This window comes from Artibeus jamaicensis, unplaced genomic scaffold, assembly GCF_021234435.1.
Source record: "Artibeus jamaicensis isolate MK-2021 breed Jamaican fruit bat unplaced genomic scaffold, CSHL_Jam_final contig_519, whole genome shotgun sequence".
Taxonomy (NCBI): domain Eukaryota; kingdom Metazoa; phylum Chordata; class Mammalia; order Chiroptera; family Phyllostomidae; genus Artibeus; species Artibeus jamaicensis.
This window is the reverse complement of record NW_026521871.1, coordinates 26,511,927-26,529,671: the sequence shown is the minus strand read 5'-3', so window position 1 is coordinate 26,529,671 and position 17,745 is coordinate 26,511,927. Positions and strand designations below refer to the sequence as shown.

Here is a 17,745-nt window from a genome sequence, read left to right as displayed (position 1 = left end):
GGATTACACCAAACTAAAAGTTTCTGCACAGCCAAGGGAGCCATCAACAAAATGAATAGACAGCCCATTGAATGGGAGAACATATTCACCAATGAAACATCTGATAAAGAGTTAGTATCCAAAATTTATAAAGAACTTATACAGCTCAACACCAAAAAACCCCAACCAACCCAACTGAAAAAGTGGGCAACAGATCTGAATAGAAACTTCTCTAAAGAGGATATACAGATGGCCAATAGACAAATGAAAAGATGCTCAGTGTCACTAGTCATCAGAGAAATGCAAATTTAAACCACAATGTGATGTATCACCTCACACCTGTCAGAATGGCCATCATCAGTAAATCCACAGATGACAAGTGTTGGCGAGGATGTGGAGAAAAGGGAAGCCTAGTGCACTGTTGGTGGGAATGCAGACTGGTGCAGCCTCTGTGGAAAACAGGATGGAGTTTCCTAAAAAATTATAAACAGAACTGCATTATGAATGTGCGATTCCAGTTCTGAGACTATAGCTGAAGAAACCCAAAACACGGATTTGAAAGACTATATGCACACCTATATTCACTGCAGTATTACAATAGGCAAGACTTGGAAGCAGCCCTGGTACCCATCAGTAGATGAGTGGATAAAAAAGTAGTAGTACATTTACACAATAGAGTAATACTCAGCTGCAAAAAAGTTGAAATCTGACCATTTGCACCATCATGGATGGACCTAGAGGATATACTGCTAAGTGAAATAAGTCAGAGGAAGACAAGTACCATATGATTTCACTTATATGTGGAATCTAATGGACAAAATTAAATAGAAACAGACTCATAGTTACAGGGAACAGACTGACAGCTGTCAGAAGGGAAGGAGGCTGTGGAGGTTGGGTGAAATAGGTGAAGAGATTAAGCAAAAACAACAACTCATGGGCCCCAGCCAGGTGGCTCAGTTAGTTAGAGTGTTGTCCTGATACACCAGTGTTGCAGGTTCAATCCCTGGTCAGGCACATACTAGAATCAACCAGTGAATGCTTAAATAAATAGAACAACAAATTTCTCTTTCTCCCTCTCAAATCAATAAACAAAAAATTTTAAAAGCCAGACCTTATGGACACTGACAACAGTATGGCGATTACCATAGGGAAAGGGGGGAAAGGGCAGGTGGAAGAGGATAAACAGGATACATGGTGACGAAGGAGACTAGACTAGGGATTGCATCTCACAATGCAACGTGCAGGTGATGTATTGTAGAATTGTATACTTGAGACCTATATAATTTTATGGACCAGTGTAGCCCCAGTAAGTTCAATGAAAAGAAAAGAAGATGGGAAAAAAAGATTTGGTAGAAATTTTGCCACAATGTCAGGGCGTAGTGCTCTTATGGAGGAGAACGATTAGCTTTTTGATAACTTTCTGTTTTTAATGTGAATATATCTCTTTAAAGTTTATCTTTGGTGTGGTCAGTTTTGGTAAAGTATGTATTTTTTCAACTTTACTCGTAATGCTGGAAATGTGAATTAAAATTACACTGAGTTATCATGTCTCATTTGTCAGTTTAGCAAAATACAAAAAACTTGAAAACACCTACCATTGCTAATTCTGTTGGAAGCAGACATTTTCATACATTGCTCTTAGAAGAATATGGTAATAGCTAAGACTAAATAAGCATTTACACTTTGACTCAGAAGTTCCCCTTGTAGGATTTTTTTCCTGAAGATATACTTCTTACCATACAAAATTATAGATGCACAAGGTTACTGTTGAGACATTGTTATTTATCATTGAAAAATATTTCAAACAATCTGAATGTAAGCTTCAAAATCATGCTGACAACATAGAGGAGATTGGTTGAATGAATTTGGTGTGTCCATACCATAGAGCACTATGTGGAAGTGAAAATGGGAAGGATGTCTCTGAACTGATATGGAGCGGTTTCCAGGATATGTTGTTAAGTGAAGAAACCCAAAGTGCAAAAGTATAGTATGTTACTTTTGATCTAAGATGGGAGGGGTAATTAAAAAGATATAAATGTATACACTCATCTCTATAATACATATACATGGAAGATAAACCAAAAATGATGAGCTCAATAATAGAGGGTGGGTGGAAGGGATGTCCATTAAACTAAACTGTCACTCCTGTGTTATGTTTACGTATTAAAACATAAGATCAACAAGACTAGGGAAAAACCTTTAAAATAAATTGCTGTTAGTCAAATGATGGCAATAGTGGTAAAGAAATAATGAATTTTAGTTGATTTGTGTTTTTGCAGGCAATAAGGGTGAGCAGTTCTGAAACCATTTTCTCTGTATTTGAGGAATGAGTAAATAAGTACATTTTGAGAATAATGGGAATAAGACATCCGCTGTATGAGAGAGGAGTTCGTGAATATTGAAGGAGGGAGAGCTAGACTGAACCCTGTAGTTGAATTGGACTAGAATTGGAGTTATCAGTATGAATTTGTGGTTTTTAATACCAGTTTTAGAAATAAATGTGTGTGTTTCTCTGTGGATTTCCAAGCTCTGCACTCCTGGACAGCTTTTTAGAAGCAAACACACACATACACACTCGTTTACTTTTGCTGAAAGGAACCTGGGTCCCTTGGAGAAATGGCTAATTCTACACCTCAGGCAGGGAACAAAATCCCCCCAAACAAGATCAACCTGAAAGGAAGGTAATCCACAATGTAAGGTATACTCAAAGAACGTTGAAGAAATATCGAAAAGGTTTGGGAGCCACCTCGAATGAGGTCTCACTAGCAAATGTGGGGCAATTTGAACATAAAACAATGATGGTAAAAGATTACAATCTACATAATAAAACAGGAATCTATAGTTTGTAGTTGTGGGTGGTACAAATAATTAAATGAGAGAGGCAAAGACCTTTCTGACAGTAAAATGCCGACTAAGAAATGCAGGGAAAATAGAGGTAGAGAAATCACTAGTTGGCAACTCTCATAGCAGTAACTGGGTCGGGCAAGAGTCATCAATGAGTGGTAAACCTGGTGGGTGAAAATGAAATGAGGTACAGGGTTTTATGTAGTTTCAAAGTATTTCCTTACAACATGCTTAATTCCAAATAGAAAAATAGTAATTTTACAAGGGAGAGAAACCTGGCATGTGTCACCGCCATTAATGGAGAAGTTGATACCTGTGCCTTTTGATGTGATTTGCTAAGCGGAACACTCCTGTGTTACTGTCAGAGATGCTTAACCTGAAATTAAACACAAAGCAACATTAAACAAATCCAAACAGAAGGCAAATAATCCAGTAACTGATCTGTGGTCTTCAGAGATGTCATGATTGTGAAAGACACAGACGGAAGGGAAAAAATTAAAGCAGGCTACAGAGCCTTGGCTGCTAAAGCCCCACGTGATTGTGGGTCAGATTTTATTACCAGGTTTTGGTTGCTATAAAGGGTATTATTGGAATAACTGGAAAAAATTTGAATCATGTTTTATAATAAACAATAGTATTAATGTTAATTTCCTGATTTTGTTAATGCCAGGGTAGTTACATAAAAGAATGTCCGTGTTTACAGGAGATACATAGTGTCAGACGTAGAGGTAAAGAGGTTGCGTGTTCAGCCCTGGCTGGGTAGTTCAGGTAGTTGGAGCCTTGTGCCAGTATGTCAAGGCCGTGGGTTTGATTTCTGGTCAGGACACAGACAAGAATCAACCAATGAATGCATAAATAAGTGGAACAAATCTCTCTCAAATCAGTAAATAAAAAAAAGAGGTATCATATCTATAACTTACTCTCAGCTGGTTCAGGAAAAAAGTTTGTGTGTGTATATGTACATATATGTAGAATATTTAGAAAGAATGTATACAGATACACACACATACAAAAATAGGGATAGATTGAGAGAAAGTGGGATAGGCAGGTAGGGAGAGAGAAAGAGTGGCAAAACTTGCATGATAAAATGTTAATACATGGGGAATCTGGGTGAAGGATATATACATTTTTAAAAACTGTTCTGAAAATTTTCATATAGGTTTGAAATGATTTCAAAATGAAGTAAAAAAGTATAATAAATAATGCCTGATAACTTTAAAAAGGCCGCCCTGGTTAACCCTCCCCTAGCAGAGTACAGGAGGGTTTTCACGTCCAGCAGGGAGAAGGCGCCCCTCTGCCTGTTGTCTGCTTCCTCGGAGAACCTGTGGTGGGGTGGCGGCTCTCCAGCTCTGTAATTCTGTAATGTAGTGTGTCTTCTTCTTTCTCGTTTTGAGCTCAGAAGTAAATTTATCCCTGCAGGTTGTTGATGAGCGGGAATTCTTTGAGATCATGCCCAACTATGCCAAGAACATCATTGTTGGTTTTGCAAGAATGAGCGGGAGGACCGTTGGAATTGTTGGCAACCAACCTAAGGTGGCCTCAGGTAGGGGGGAGAAACTCTCATAAACCTCAGTTGGCGGCTGCGGGGGGTCAGCCCTGGTGTCTGCCTTCTGCCTTTTCCTTTTCTTTCTTTTTTATTTAATTGTTGTTCAAGTGTAGTTTTCTGTCTTTTGCTCTTCTGCTTTTTCTTGTGATGTGGCCTTCCGTGTCCAAAGAAAAGAACTCAGATATTGTTGTGAAAGCTTTCTATTTTAATATTAACTTTTCGAAATGCCTCTTTTATACATTCCTATATTAAGGGTTTATAGATAACGTTCCTCCTCAACTTTATATAAGGTCTTCACTTTTTCAGAGGTCCACTTGCAGTTTCTTTCAGCCAGGTTTATGATTGACCCACTAAACGATGAGTCCCATCGGGGCGGGGGTCTTGGTGTGTTATTCCCAGTTTCATCTCCGGTGCCTTTAGGGTGCCAGAGACATAGCTGGTATGTGACAGATGAACAGATCTTGCTGTGCCTGTGCCCTGTGGCTTTCTTGTGATATGGCCACACCTGAGTCACAGTCAGGTGGTGGGGACTCTTCCATGGTTGTGCTCTGGGTGGGTTGCAAGTTCGGGGTGGGGACTGCAGACACTGCTTTTCTCTTCGCTATTTCCCTTCTTAGATTTGGTTGGAATTCCTGTGTAGCACGGATGCACTCTCCCTTTATTGACCCAGCCTCATCTCTTGTTCCCGCCATGGCAATTTTTTTTCTTGTCTTTAGAAAAAGTGTTTTTTTAAATTATTTTCTGTTTTAGTAAAACCTATAGAAAACTTGCCATTTGAACCATTTTTAAGAGGACAATACAGTGGCATTGATTACATTCACAGTGTGTAGCCATTGCCACTGTTTCTAAAACCTTTTCAAATCATCCCAAATAGAGACTCCCTTTTTGCCCTGCCCTAACCCTTGGTAATAATGTAAATCTGCTCTTTGTTGCTATGAATTTACCTATTCTAGATAGTCCCTGTAAGTGGAGTCATACAATACTTGTCTTTAATTTCACCTTTTTTTGGCCGAATACTATTCCATTGCATGTACTGATACCACATTTTGTTCCATCATTCATCTGTCGATTGATACTTGGGTTGTTTCGACTTTTTGGCTGTTGTGAAGAATACTGCAGTGAACATGGGCGTACAAGCACCTGTTTGAATACATTTTCAGTTCTTTTGGGCAAACACCTAGGAGTGAAATTACTGAGTCTGTGGTGATTTTAATTTTTTGAGGAAACACTGCGCAGTTTCCACAGAGGCCGCACTATTTTTCATTCCCACTAGTAATGCACAAGGGTCCTGAGTTCTCTGTATTCTCATTTACATTTGTTATTTTCTGATATGCTTTGATTATAGCTTTCCTAATGGGTGAGAAGTGTTCTCATCGAGGTTTTTGTTTACATTTCCATAATGAGTAGTGATGTTGAGCATTTTGTATGTGCTCATTGGCCATTTGTATATTTTTAGAGAAAATATACAAAAACCACAAGACTTTGGCCATTTTTAAAATTACTATTTTTGTTGTTGAGTTATCGGTGTTCTTTACATTCTGGATATTAAACTGTTATATATGATTTACAAATATTTTCTCCCTAGGGTGTCTTGGTGTGGTTTTTTTTGTCGTTTGTTTGCTTTTTACTTTTTGACAATGTCATTTGATGCGCAAAAATATTTAAATTTGATGAAGTTCATTTTCTTTCTCTTAATTGCTTGTGCTTTTTGTCATCATATTTAGGAACTTGTTGTCAAGTCTAATGCCATGAAAGCTTTTCCTTGTTTTCTTTTAGGAGTTTTATGCTTTTAACTTTTACATTTAGGCTTGATCAATTTTCTGTTAATTTTTATTATATGGTGCGACTTAGGGGTCTAACTTCATTCTTTAGCAGGTGGAAATCCAGTTATCTCAGCACCATTTATCAAAGTAGCATCCTTTGGCATCCTTTTTGAAATTCAATAGGCTATGCATGTATGGGTTTATTACTGTTACTCTCCATACTATCCCATTGGTCTGTAGATCTATCCACATGTTAGTGCTCCTGTTTTGGTTACTATAGTTTTATAGTAAGTTTTAACTTTGGGAAGAGTGTCTTTGCATGTTCTTCTTTTTAGAGATTGTTTTGGCTCTCTGGGGCTCCTTGCAATTCCATATGAATTTGAGTATTGGCTTTTTCATTTCTGCAAAAAAAAAGGCTATTGGAATTTTGAGAGGGATTGCACTGGCTCTGTACATCACGTTAGATGGCATTGGTATCTTAACACTGTCAACACAGGGACTCTTTCCATTCATTTTGGTCTTCTTTTATTTAGCAATGTTTTATAGTTGTTAGAGTACGGATTTTTCACCTCTTGGTTAAATTTACTCCTTTTTTTAGATGCTATTACACATGGAATGCCTTCTCAGTTTCCTTTATAGATGGTTAATTATTGGTGTATAGAAAGACAGCTATGCATCTGATTTTGTTTTTTGATCTTGTAACCTGCAGCTTTGCTGAATTTGTTTACTATTTTTTGTATCTTTCTTGTGGATTCTCTGGGGTTTTCTATGTATAGGATCATGTGTCTGCAAATAAAAATAGTTTTGTTTCTTTCTGTTTAGTTTAAATGCCTTTTATTTTTTATTTTTCCTATCAAATTCCTCTGCTTAGAACTTCCAGCACAGTGTTGAATAGCAGTGGCGAAATGTTCAGCTTAAGACACTTTGCCTTTCATCACTGATGATGGTGTTAGCTGTGGGTTTTTGTATGTCCTTCGTCATGTTGAGGAAATACTCTGTTCCTAGTTTGTCATGAAAGGGTGATAGATTTTATCAAATGCCTTTGCAGTATCAGTTGAAATGATCTTTAGTTTTTGTTTTTTATTTCATTTATGTAGTATATTAAATTGATTGGTTTTGCATATTGAACCACTTTTGCATTCCTGGAATATATCCAACATGGTCACGGTGTACAATCTTTTTTTTTTTTTTTTAAGAATTAATTTTATTTTTTAGAGCTTTTTAAGGTTCACAGAAAAAGTGAGTAGAAAAGACAGAGAGTTCCCATACACACTGGGCTCTTTACACACGCACAAATCACTCTGCCGTCAGTGTCCTGAACCAGAGTGGGATGTTTTTTACAGCTGGTGGAAGTACATCGACATGTCCTTGCCACCTAAATTCCATAGTTTACGTTAGGGTTCACTCTTGGTGTTGTACAGTCTGTGGGCTTTGATAGATGTTCAATGATATGTATCCACCATGGCAGCATCGTGCAAAATGCTTTCAGTGCCCTAAACATTCTCTTTGTTCCAACTGTTCGTCAGTTCCTTCTCTCAACCATGATAACTTGGTACCCTGGGCAACCACTGATCCTTTTACCGTTCCCATAGTTTTGTCTTTGCCAGATCATATAGCTGGAATAGAGTGTGCGGTGTTCTGTATTAGCTTCTTCCACTTAGCAATAGCATTTAAGTTTCCCCCATCTTTTTTCATGGCTTGATAGCTCACTTCTTAACATTGATTAATATTACATTGTCTGAATGTACCACAGTTCCGTTATCTATTCACCTACTGAAGGATATCTTGGTTGCTTCCTAGTATTGGTGATTATGAATAAAGCTGCAAAAACACCTGTGTGTAGGTTTTAGCATGGACATACATTTTCCTTCTTTTTTTAAAAAAAGACTTTATTTATTTATTTTTAGATATAGGGGAAAGGATGGAGAAAGAGAGGGAGAGAAATATGATATGTGAGAGAAACATCAGTTGGTTGCCTCTCTCATGCCTGCACCTGGTGACTGACCCACAACCCAGGCATGTGCCCTGTCTGGAAATTGAACCAGCAACTTTTCGATCTGCAGGCTGGCACTCAATCCAGTGAGCCACGCCAGCCAGGGCTGGATGTATATTTTCAACTCATTTAGGTTAATACCAGGGAGTGTGATTGCTGGCTTATATAGTAACAGTATGTTTAGTTTGTAAGAAGCAGCGCAGTTGTCTTCCATAGTGGCTGTCCCATCTTGCATTCCCATTGGCAGCGAATGAGTGTTTCTATTGCTTCACATCCTTGTCAACATTTCTTGTTGTTAGTGTTCTGGATTTTGGCCATTCTAATAGGTATGTAGCAATATTTCATTGTTGTTTTAATTTGCATTTCCCTGATGATACATGATACAGAGCATCTTTTCACGAGCTTATTTGCCATCTGTATGTTTCCTTTGGTGAGGTATCTGTTCAGGTCTTTTGCCCACTTTTCATTTTTTAGGGGGCAGTTTTCAATTTTTTTTTTCTGAGATTAATAAAATGATTGTTGTTGTTCAAAGCCACTAAGTTTTGGGGTGGTTTGTTACACAGCAGTAGTAACTGGGACAAATCTTGGTGTGTGGAAGTGGGTGCTTACTGAAATACGAGCCCCGGGCAGCTCTTCCTTCTCCTGAACACTGGTCTTTTCCTTGGTCTGCTGTGATTACTGTAGCTTTATAGTAAGCCTTGCAGTTGGGTGTTGTCCGTCCTCCAGCTTTGTTTTCCTTCAGTATTGTATTAGCATCCTGGTTTTTTGCTTCTGTGCACAAACTTTGGAATGAGTTTGTTGATATCCACAAAATAACTTGTTGAGATTTTGAGTAGAATTGCCTAATTTCTAAACATCGATTTGGAAGGAACTGACCTCTTGATATTGAGTATTCCTATTTGTGAAAATGGGATACTGTTTATTTAGTTCTTTCCCTTTGTTGATCAGTTTTGTGGTTTTCTTCACATATATCCTGTATGCATATTCTTAGATATATCTAATTTGTTAGATTAATTTATTTTGTTAGATTGATTGTATTTTTTGTGGGGTATGCTAATGTAAATGGTATTGTGTTTTTATTTTTAAATTCACTGATGGTGTGTAGAAAGGCAATGGATTTTGTGTATTGACTTTGTTTCCTACAACCTTGCTAGAGTTGTGTATTAGGTCCTGCAGAGTTCTGATGAATATTCAGGGTTTTCTACAGAGACACTTACGTCATCTGTGAGCTAAGATCGATTTCTTTGTTCCCAGTCTGTATACCTTTAATAGGCTTTAAAATTATTATATTAGCTATTATTATTATATATAATATAATATATAATTATATTATAGATAATATAATAATATAACATATTATTATATTATATTAGGACTTCCAGTGCAATTTTAAAATAAAATGGTGAGAGAAGACATTCTTGTGTGTACCTGATCTTACTGGGAAGGCTTCTGGTGTCTCACTATTGTAGCTGTAGGGATATTGTAGATACTCTTTATCAATTGAGAAACTTCCCCTCTATTCCTTAGTTTCCTGAGAGTTTTTATCATGAGTAGGTAGTGGATTCGGTGAATGCTTTTTCTGAATTTATTGATTTGTTCATGTGATTTTTCTTGTTTAGACTGTTGATGTAACGGATTACATGAGTTGATATTCAGATGTTAAACAAGCCTTGTATACCTTGGATAAATTCTACTCGAAAGTAGTATATAACTATTTTTATATATTCCTGGATTTTATTTGCTAATTCTTGTTGAGGATTCTTTTTTTAAAAATATATTTTATTGATTATGCCATTACAGTTGTCCTATTCCCCCCTTTCATTTCCCTCTACCCTGCATACCCCTCCCCCACCATTCTCCCCCCTTTAGTTTATGTCCATGTGTCCCAAGTTCTTTAGATTATGTATTTCCCATACTATTCTTGCCCTCCCCCATCTATTTTCTACCCACTATCTATGCTACTTACTCTCTGTACATTCTCCCCCCTTCTCTTTCCTCCCACTCCCCTGTTGCTAACCCTCCATGTGATCTTCATTTTTATGGTTCCGCTCCTGGTTTAGCTGTCCTCTTAGTTTGCTTTTGTTTTAGGTGTGGTTGTTAATAACTGTGAGTTTGCTGTCCTTCCACTGTTCGTATTTTTTATCTTCTTTTTCTTAAATAAGTCCCTTTAACATTTCATATAATAAGGGCTTGGTGATGATGAACTCCTTGAATTTGACCTTATCTGAGAAGCACTTTATCTGCCCTTCCATTCTAAATGAAAACTTTGCTGGATAAAGCAATCTCGGTTGTAGGTTTTTGGATTTCATGACTTGGAATACTTCTTTCCAGCCCCTTTTTGCCTGCAAGGTCTCTTTTGAGAAATCCGCTGACATTCTGATGGGAACTCCTTTGTAGGGGACTGTCCCCTTATCTCTTGCTGCTTCTAGGATTCTCTCCTTCGTTTTAATCTTGGCTAATGTAATGATGATGTGCCTTGGTGTGTTCCTTCTTGGGTCCAGCTTCTTGGGGACTCTCTGAGATTCCTGGATTTCCTGGAAGTTTATTTCCTTTGCCAGATTGGGGAAATTCTCCTTCATTATTTGTTCAAATAAGTTTTCCACTCGTGGCTGTTCCTCTTCTCCTTCTGATACCCCTATAATTTGGATGCTGGCATGTTTAAAGATGCCCCGGAAGTTCCTAAGCCTCTCCTCATTTTTTTGAATTCTTGTTTCTTCATTCTTTTCTATTTGGTTGTTTCTTTCTTTCTCTGGTCCACTCCCTTGATTTGAGTCCCAGTTTCCTTCTGTTGGTTTTCTGTGCATTTCCCTTCCTTTCAAGTAGGTTAGCCTTCATATGTTCCTCTAATTTGTGACTAAAATCAACCAATTCTGTGAGCATCCTGATCACCAGTGTTTTGAACTGTGCATATGATAGTTTGGCTATCTCTTGGTCACTTAGAATTATAGGCTCTGGGGCTTTGAGCTGTTCTTGAGCCATAATGTTTTGGTCTGTTGGCACCTGTTATGTATGAGGGGTGGAGCCCTAGTTGTTTATCAGGATGGGGCAACCCAGGTGGCTGGGCTGTGATGCTGAATGTGGGGGCGGGGTCAGAGAAGGGCAGTGATGTTTGTTCCGCTCTCAGATTTCTCTCCTCTGCAGCTTCCCACAAGCAAACTGGGCCCCTCTGGTGCCCCTCTGGTGCTGGTTCCCGGGTGTGTGGGCCTGTGCACCCTCCAGGACCCTGTGGGTCTCTCCAAAGAACTCTCTGTGAGTGTGGGAGCCTCTCCTGGCACCTTGACCCCGAAAGTCTTTCCAGTTGGTGCTTTCAGGCTCTAATTCCTGGCTCTGGGGTCCTGGCCTGAGTGGCCTGTCTCACTGTTCACTCCTTCGCTTGGTTTATCTGTATGTGAATGTGTGACCGCGGTCAGCTAGCCGCCTTGTGCTCTCATTGGGTCCGCCTATTGCCACCCCAAGCCTGTGCTTGCGCCAGATATTTCCTGCCCGACCCGGCTCCACCGCTGACTCTGCCCCTCTTACCGGTCTGGCTGAATAGTTAGTTGTTGTAGGACTTCTCTACAGTTCAATTTTCTGTGTTTTGGCTGCGTTTTTGTTATTAAAACTTTGTTGTCTTTAAACTTAGTTGTGTGAGGCAGCACAGTGTTTCCACCTATACCTCCATCTTGGCCGGAAGTCCCTTGTTGAGGATTCTTATATCTGTGTTTATGAGAGACATTGGTCTGTTGTTTTCCTGTAATATCTTTGTCTTGTTTTGTTTATAGGGTACTGCCGGTCTCAGTGAATGAATTAGTAAATATACTCTCTGATTTGTATTCTGAGACCATAAAGAATTGGTATAATTTTATTTTTAAATGTTTTGTAGAATTTACCAGTGAACCTTTCTGGGTTCCATTTGTTTATTTAAATCATGTTAAAAAGTAGTGTTGCAAACAAAAAATATAGTAATTCTGGTTTTTGTATTTCTTATGTAGTTGCCTTTATTGGAGATCTTCGATCTTTAAAAAGTTGTTTTTTAAAAAATAATTGTTTTTAAGCCTCACCTGATGATATGTCTCTTGATTTTTAGAGAGGAAGAGGGTGGGGGGAGAGAGAGAGAAGCATCAGTGTGAAAAAGAAACATCAGCCCTGGCTAGTATGGCTCAGTGCAATGAGTGTTGGCAGCCTGTAAACCAAAGGGTTGCTGGTTTGATCCCCAGTCAGGTCACATGCCTGGGCTGTGGGCCAGGTTCCTAGTGGGGGGCATGTGAGGGGTAACCACACATTGATGTTTTTCTTCCTCTCTTTCTTCCTCCCTTCCCCCTCTCTAAAAAGAAATAAAATGTTTTTTTTTTTTTTTAAGAAAGAAACATCAATTGGTTGCCCCCTGCAGGCCACCCTGACTGGGGATCAAACCCACAGCCTGTTGATGTAAGAGGTGACGCTCTGACCAACTGAACCACGCAGCCAGGGCTGGAAGTCTGTATTTCTTCTTCACAAAGCCTTGCAATACTGTCTAGTATCCTTTCATTTTAACTTGATGGACTCCCTTTACCATTTCTAGTATAGCAGGCTTTTAGTGATAATGAACTCTCCCCAGCTTTTGTTTATCTGGGAATGTCTTAAGTTGTGCCTCATTTTTGAAGGACAGTTTGCCAAATATAGAGTTCTTGGTTGACAGTTTTACTCTTTTAGCACTGTGAATGTCATCTCATTATCTTCTGGCCTCTACTGTTGCTGCTCAGAAATCAGTTGATAATCTTATTTTGGATCTCTTCTATCCAATGAGTCACTTACCTTGCTAATTTCAAGATCCTATCTTTTGTCTTTTGATAGTTTGACTATAATGTATCTCATTGAGGGCCTTTGGAGTTTATCTTCCTTGGAGTTCGAGTTTCTTGGATTTGTAGTTTCATGTCGTGAGTCAATTTGGGAAATTTTTAATATATTTCCTCAAATAATCTGTTATTTTCTCTTCACTTTTCCTTCTGGTACTTCTTGGTTGTATATGTTGATTTGTTTGATGCTATTCCATAGGCCCCTTAGTCTCTACTTGCTTCATTTTTTTCTATATTTCTGCTCCTCAGACTGGATAATTCCAATTGTCTTTATTTCAGTTTCCTGGTCTTTTCTTCTCTCTGCTCCAATTTGCATTGAACCCCTGTTATGAATTTTTTATTTTATTTATTGTACTTTTCAGACCCAGAATTTTTATTTGCTTCCCTTTTATATTTTCTGTCCTGTTACTGATGGTCTCATTTTCTTCATGTATTGTTTTTCTGATTTTTTTAGTTCTTTGTTTTTCTTTACCTCTTTAAGTGTATTTAAGGCAGTTATTTTAAAGGCTTTGTAAGTTTAATGCTTAGGCTTCCTTAGGGACAGATTCAGTCAATTTATTTTATTTGAATGGTTGTACTTACTTCTTTCTTTGTATGCCTTATTTTTTTTGTTGTTGAAAACTGAACATTTGATTATTATAATGTGGAAACTCTAGAAATCATATTCTCCCCTTTTCCAGGATTTGTTTTTATTGTTGAATGCTGTAGTCCACTTGTCCATTGACTTTTCCCAACTAGTTTTGTGAAGATTATATCCCTTGTTTTGTGGGAGCACTGCAGTCTCTGTCCCTTTACTTGTGTTGAGCTAATGTTTTGACAGACATTTCCTTGAACATCAGATGCTAAAACAGTCCAAGAAAACACTGGTCCTAGTTTTGAAGTTTGACACTATGGTAGCGTTCACCTTCAACAATTAGGCAGAATTAAACTAAGTTTAGGGACCAGCTCAACGTTAAAGCTTAGGGTCTTCCTCAGGTTTTTGGTTTTATAATACTGCGTTTCATTTTCATTCATGTCAAGGTACTTTCTAGTTCTCCTTCTCAGGTGTTTTCTGAGCATGTGTCTGGTCGTAGGAGCATCTGTTCCTTTCTGAGGACCCTGCACACACAGGTGCTCTTGAATGCCCTAATTACCCAGCGAAACTGATTGTTTTTTTCCTCCTAGGCCTTAGGTGATCTCAACCACCTGCAGTTTGTTTCTTTGCATTAAAATATTTTTGAGCAGTGCCAGTTACTTTTGTGGCCCAGTGAGTTCTAAATTAGGTGAAACAGAGATAAAAGGCTTGTGTCAGTCTTCAGATAGCCCGCGGTCAAGTTAGAACAGACCTACACAATAATTTGTGACTAAGGTCACCTTTGCTCCCGCTTGAACCAGGGAGAGTGTGGTGCAGAGTGGAATTAAAACTGCCACACAGCCTTCCTACTGTTTTCAGTTGCCTTTTTCTTGATTTAGCTTTCACTTAGTTGTAAAGCTTTGCCTATTCCAGAGTTTTGACAAAGTTGGTTCTGACAGTTTCCTCTTGTTTTTTGATATTTATCTTGGAGGACAGGAGCTGGGAGCTGCCTACTCTATCATTTTGTGTTTAGGAAAAGTTTTAAAAATTAGGAATTTACACATACCGAAAATGCATTTTGTCCTAGAGTTAAGTTCTCAACTGTTTCCATATCCCTTCAGTTCCTCTTCTTAGTTGTGTTTGTTTCTGGTGTGGATTTCACATGATTTCTCATGTCTGCATAAAGGTCTTTCTTGTCCACGACTGCATTTGCATGTTCCCGTGTCATACAGCACAAATTGACTTTCACAAGCCCACTTTTTAAGAAACTGTTTGGTTCTTCCTGGGCAATTTATCTGCAGGTGTCTAGGATGTCTGTTCTAGGGACCCACCCCAGTCTTGGCTGGAGCCTGGACACTTGGTTTGCTTGTGGTTCCTTGACTCGGTAACTCTGTGATATTGATGGAGTGGCAATATATGGAGTTCAGTAGGTTACTGCTCTTTTGAAGAAAGCTTATTCATTTCATGAACTTATCTCCCCCCCCCCCCCCCCCCCCGTTTGTTACTAAAAGGCAATTACAGAAACTTACAGAGGGGTCTCCATTCTGGTTCTTAGTTTGTCCTTGTAGGAATTAGGGCTCATTGGGTACTCTCTGGATGCCAGGGGATCTGGGACCAGGACCTAAAATTAAAAGGTCCAGCCCTTGGACTTGGGACCTACTGGCAGCTCAGAGCCACAGGTGTTCCATTCTGACTGGATTCATTTTCCAGATGATTACATCCTATTTGGGTTGTTAATACTCATCTTTCTGCATTTTTGTTTCTTTGATTTTAATTCTAGCCTTTGTACTCTTTGCAATTTCTTAATTTAATTGTCTTCATCCTATGACTGATAACTTAGATTCTTTATTTCAGTTATTAACACAGATTTTGAATAGAGATGGAGGAAGGGAGATTTAAATTTTTCTTTTATTGAGTTATAATTTACACATAATAAAATGCATAACTTTCAAGTGCTCATTTTAATGGGTTTTGACAATTGTATACAGGCTTGTAATTAGCACCCAAAACAAGATATAAAACATTGTTGATTTCTAGGGCTCTTTACATATTCTGGATGTGAGTCAGTCTTTTGTCAGATGTATGTAGTACAAATATTTTTTCCTTGTGTGCAACTTGCCTATTCAATTTAATGCTATCTTTTGACTCATTCAAAAAAGTTAATGAAGCCCCATTTATTAATAATGCTTTTATCAATTATTAGAGCTTTTGTGTCCTGTCCAAAAAATCTTTTGTCTACTACAAGGTTGCAGAGATAGTCATATATTATCTTCTATGAGCTTTGTGGTTCTGGGTTTTGTGTTAAGGCTTACAATCCATTTTGAGTTTATTTTTGTATATAATTTATAGATGAAACGAAGTCTACTTTCATTTTTCCCCCCACAGTTCTTTAATTGTTCCATCACCGTTAGTGAAAAGTGCTTCTTTCCACATTGAACTGTTTCGGTGCCTGGTCTGAAATCTGTGGGTCTGTTTCTTCACAGTCTGTGTCCTGCTTCATTGTTGTTTGCACCTGCCTTTGTGCCTCTGCGGTAGATACTGTGTTGGTTACTGTAACTATAGTTCTCGTCCTGGGGCACTTTTAATATCCTTGGAACTTTCGGCAATGTTGGAAACATTTTTGGTTGTCACAGGTACAACCTGTGTAGGGTTTGTGCTCTCCAGAGGAGAGGCCAGAGAGCCTGCTCAACATCCTGTGTGCATGAGACCAAGCCCTACAACGGAGAATTGTTCAGTCCACAATGTCGATCGCGCCAAGGTTGAGAAACCCTGCTTTTTATAAGGAGGTCTTGAAGTCAGCTAGTGTAACTCTTCCTGTTTTGCTTTTTTTTCTAAATACTGTTTTGACTATTCTGTCTCCTTTGTAAAGAATCTGCTTATCAGTTTTTACAAAAGAGCCTCTTATGGTTTTGGTAGGGATTGCTCGAAAATATAGATCCGTCCAGTTTAAAAGTTTAATGCTGGTTATTAAACTTTAAAAATAATTAAAAATAAAAAATCAAATAGTTAAAATAGTTTAAATAATTAAAATTAAAAACAATCAGAAAGTTAGTTTCTCAGTTGTACTAGCCCTATTTCAAGTGTGTAATAGCCATACGTGGCTAGTGGCTACTGTGTTGACTAGCAGAACTAGAGAACATTTCCATCATCACAGAAAGTTCTTCCGGACAGCACTAGTATAGATCAAATTGGAGATTTATTTATTCTTCTGATCCATGAGTATGTTGTTTTTTTGTAGGTACTCTTTGTAAGATTGTGTGAGTTCCACTGTACTCTTAGTTTACTGCTAGATTTTAATTATGAATGAATATTGAATTTTGTCAGATGCTTTCTCTGTATCTGTTGAGATGGTCATATGGTTTCTCTACTTTAATAATTTCACTGGTTTGCACAGGTTAAATCAACCTTGAATTCTTGGTCATGATGCACTTATATCTTGCTGGGTTTCATGTGGTAATATTTTAGGAATTTTTGCTTCTGTGTTAATGAGGGACTTTCGGCTGCATTCTCTGTCATAATATGCTTCTTCAGTGGGATGAAGGTAATGCCAGCCTCATAGAATATGTTCAGAATTGTTCTAGGAGGGGAGATTTACTAGTAGTTGAGCTCTTTGTGCCACTTTACAGATGCTATTTCCTTTAATCCTTACAACTTTGGTAGGGGGTGGTAATGTCCCTGCTTTGCAGGTGAGGAACCTCAGTCTCAGGAACGTGAAGGAATTTCCCAAGGACACATGGCTGTAATTGGTGGGACCAGAATTTGGTTTCATGACCAGTCTCTGAGTGATACCTCTGAGTACTGGTTCCACTGGGTAAACCAGGCTGTACTTCAGGTCCTTCAGTTTATGAGGCAGAACCTGACTGCGCTGGGCTGTACTCCCAGCAAGAGAGCCTGTGAGGCTTAGGTCATCCCTGGGTCCTCTTTGGTCAGTGCCAGGTGGGTTCTTTTGTCTGCCTTTTTTTCCCCTGGAGTGTGAGGATTCATTCCCTTTTACCATTCTCTGATGCAGAGATTTTGGTGTCTTTATAGAAATAAACTAGCTCTTAGATGAGTGCTGTGAGCAGAACTGGGAATTGCCCAGAGGCTCATCATGGATAATCTCTCTTCTAGGATGCTTGGATATTAATTCATCTGTGAAAGGGGCTCGTTTTGTCCGATTCTGTGATGCGTTCAATATTCCACTCATCACTTTTGTTGATGTCCCTGGCTTTCTGCCTGGTAAGTCATTGACAGAGGTGGGGGCCAGGAGAGGT

General features: G+C 38.6%; 1 protein-coding gene across 2 annotated transcripts in view; it reads left to right on the top strand.

Moving 5' to 3' along the window:
- PCCB (propionyl-CoA carboxylase subunit beta) overlaps nt 1-17,745 on the top strand; it is a 72,523-nt gene that overhangs the window by 51,451 nt on the left and 3,327 nt on the right. For both annotated transcript variants that reach the window (XM_053669342.1, XM_053669341.1), the window contains 2 exons: nt 4,243-4,366; nt 17,603-17,710. In XM_053669342.1, coding sequence (XP_053525317.1) covers nt 4,243-4,366; nt 17,603-17,710 — 232 coding nt within the window. The remainder of the gene's footprint in view (nt 1-4,242; nt 4,367-17,602; nt 17,711-17,745) is intronic.